Source organism: Olea europaea, unplaced genomic scaffold (genome assembly GCF_002742605.1).
Source record: "Olea europaea var. sylvestris unplaced genomic scaffold, O_europaea_v1 scaffold3353, whole genome shotgun sequence".
In the NCBI taxonomy this organism is placed as follows: Eukaryota; Viridiplantae; Streptophyta; class Magnoliopsida; order Lamiales; family Oleaceae; genus Olea; species Olea europaea.
In genome coordinates this window covers 1-3,160 of record NW_019252509.1, presented here as the reverse complement: position 1 = coordinate 3,160, position 3,160 = coordinate 1, and the positions used below count along the sequence as shown (strand labels likewise).

General features: G+C 33.0%; 1 protein-coding gene across 1 annotated transcript; it reads right to left on the bottom strand.

Moving 5' to 3' along the window:
* Positions 1-1,204: 1,204 nt before the first annotated feature.
* On the bottom strand, positions 1,205-3,131 carry LOC111385944 (alpha-crystallin domain-containing protein 22.3-like). The gene is made up of 2 exons (XM_023010367.1): positions 3,038-3,131; positions 1,205-1,634 (listed from the first exon to the last, which is right to left on the bottom strand). Exons 1-2 carry the CDS (start codon positions 3,088-3,090, stop codon positions 1,220-1,222), a joined length of 468 nt encoding a protein of 155 aa, XP_022866135.1. The 5' UTR covers positions 3,091-3,131; the 3' UTR covers positions 1,205-1,219.
* Positions 3,132-3,160: the final 29 nt, after the last annotated feature.

The following is a 3,160-nucleotide window of genomic DNA, read 5'->3' as shown; positions in this document are numbered from 1 at the left end:
AAAAAAATTACTTTATGATGTAAAAAAATAATAATAATAAATAAAGATAAAAATTAACATTATTTAATTAGCGTGTCAAGAATGCATCATGCCGGTACTTTTTTGAAGAATTGTGTGATGGTATGTCCGTGTCGTATCTTGTCCGACACTCTATCCTTATAGGTCCTTCCTATAAAGCACTATGTCATTTATATAGCCTCGAAAGTAGAAAATATCTATTGATTTTTACAATAGTCCATGAGTTGGAATAATAAAGATCTTTCAAAAGAATATTCTTACATTTTTATGATATCTTAGTCCCTCAAAAACATACATACATAAGTTAGTCTTAACCTTGTGGAGAACCAAAAAAGATTATGACACCACTTAGGGATTCATGCATATGATATTATACAAATTTCTAATGTCGGAGCATTTTCACACACGATATTTATCACATTCTTAGTAGTCCACCTATATCAATTATATCTTGTTTTTGAGAGTAAGAGTAAGAGACAAATTACCATTTGGCATTAAGTCCACAAGTATTAGCAGAAAATATAAACCATGCTATTTTTTTTGGTTCATTCATCCCTACTCCCTTTTATATCACCTTAATATTAATTTTTATTTTGGCACTAAGGGAAGGAATTTATTAGGGTAATTAGAATATGGTGATTGGGCCAGCTAAACCTTGATTCTTCTATTGTAAGATGTTCGATAAATGCATTTCATTTTGTACATTTTGTATTTGTCTTGTCTAGAATATTAGTAACACAGCAAACAATGAGTAATTTTGTGCGTATATCCACTTAGTTCAGGACCATATTTCCAATTCATATTATCTTATTTGAATGTTAAGTTATCATGGATACTGTCAAAAAACCTAATCACTGATTTCATTTGATTTTCTTCAACCACTCGAAGAACTACATGATTACCAAAGTTGTCCTGATGCTTTGATTCTTATTGTTGAAGTTTAAACACTTCAATTAATTATATGTATGCAACTTGCGATGAGATAGATCATTCATGTTCAGGCACATATTCAGTGACAATATAGAGTTAAAATGGGAAACAGAGGTGATTAAATTTGGATTCGTATATATTAGATGCATTATTACATGTATCAATATCATTAACTAATTTCCGAAAAGAAAACAAAAAGCATAATCAGCAGTGGGAAAACATGACCGTTCGAATCTTATAAGATACTGAAATATGATTGGATAGATGCTAGTCAAACATGATACTTACTTTGAACACTAGAGACGCCCGGTAGCGCTACACGAAATACATATTTATCCTCAGATTCACCAACATCTACAGCTCCTATAGGTGGTCCCATCTTTCCCGATGCAGCACTTCCAGAGAGTACAATTCCACTTCTGGTAGCAGCTAAAATGTTGTTCCACTCTTCATTAGTTGTACAAGAAGGCATAAATACCATAGCAGGGTGGTTACCAATGGGAGGCTTGGAATTAACTTGTGGTGATGGAATGCTATCTATGTCTATTGGTGTTGAAGCAGTGCCAGGAGGTGGACCAGAATATGGAACACAATTAAGAGGAGGCACATCAAGTACATGAAACTGAGGGCGTAATGGCCTCGTGCCATTATTTGCACTGTTTTGCGTCCAAGATGAGTTAGGAGCTCTGAAAATTCAGTTAAGCAATGATAAATCAGAATTTATGGGAAAAATATGACTACTCCAAAAGAAACTTCTTACTTCCCAAACAAACATTTAATATAAGATAAATATCAATATATCATCATATTACAGTTCCAGCTACAGTATAGATATGAGCAAAGATATTTTGCGCCCATTAATTCATTATGTAGCATAGAACAAAGCTCCAGCATAAGTCGCACATGAAATACTATCATTCATTATGTTGCTATCAAATATAAGCGCTGGAGAAAAATATATATGGTCATCACTCTCAATTAGCGAAGATAATAAAGTCTATATCTGCAATAAAAGAAACAAATGCAACATAGACAAGTGTTAAGATTAATATTTGCAATACATAGTTAAGAATGATTTAAGAATTATTTGATCATAACAAACATATACTACAAATAAAGTTAGTCTATGCCGACCAAACTTGTAGAAACAAGGTCAAACGTCTAAATTAAGACAAACAGAGAAAATGGGAGAACTTAAGACGAGGAGATCGGATGTAATTTGTCTGAAGTAGTTGAGGACAGACAAGGAGACAGTTCAGATGACTGATTGGACAAAAAGACTTGTAACTAGGGGAGATTACATGTGTGTTGTCGTCCAGGATACTAGATGATAATATAAGAACAAATGCTGACATACGAGATCAGATGAAGGAATATAAGTGCAATTAGAAGTTCAAACATGCAAAGGTAGAGAATGACATTTGAAGCGAAGTTAATTAAATAATGAAGTTTCTTCATCTCCATTAACCGTTTTAGATCATTCACATAGTTTCTTCGTCTCCACTAACCATGGTGATTCATTTTAGATCATTCACATAGTGAGGATTTCATGGAAGTAAATCTTACCTTAGAGATCCATTTTTATTTTTTATTTTATTTGATAAGTACCTTAGAGATTCATTGGCTGCCTTCTGAGTCTTCAGAAGTCCAAAGGCCTCAACATTTGAAAATGAGATGGAATAGTACACAACTGCAAATCCCTTTCCTCATAATGGAACATGAATTGCATACTAATGTCGAATAGTGTTCAATTCATGAAAACAGCTATATCCAGATAATTGTTAGCAATTTCATGATAATTAATGAAAATTTGATAAGTGGATTAGAATTATTTTTATGGAGATTGAAGCCAAGTAGTGTGGTTGATCTTGTGACCAATGAAGAGAGAAGAAAAGAGAAAAGTTAGCATACATCATACGCGTGAGTCATATTTTAAGAAAATGAAAATGAAGAAAGATCAGCTCAATTGTGAGGGGAAAGAAATATCATTTCATACTCCATTTTTTTTTAGCAGCCACTGAGATCATTGAGCAATATCTACCTAGTCATTCAAGCTGCGATTTTGAGATCTAAACTTTGTTAAATTTACCTATTGACGGCTTCTGGTAAGCTAAATGAGATGAAGTATTTATTCCAAGACATTTTGATGTTTCACAAGTAAGTGAAACAATCTCTAGAAGAACTTGAGCTGTTGTTGTTTTGTCGTTAGCTT

Excerpts from the sequence above, each read along its gene's own strand:
- LOC111385944 (XM_023010367.1), bottom strand. The coding sequence starts at position 3,090 with ATGTCTTGGAATAAATACTTCATCTCATTTAGCTTACCAGAAGCCGTC. Across the intron at positions 1,635-3,037 it reads TTACCAGAAGCCGTCAATAG|AGCTCCTAACTCATCTTGGA; the intron begins GTAAATTTAACA and ends CTGAATTTTCAG.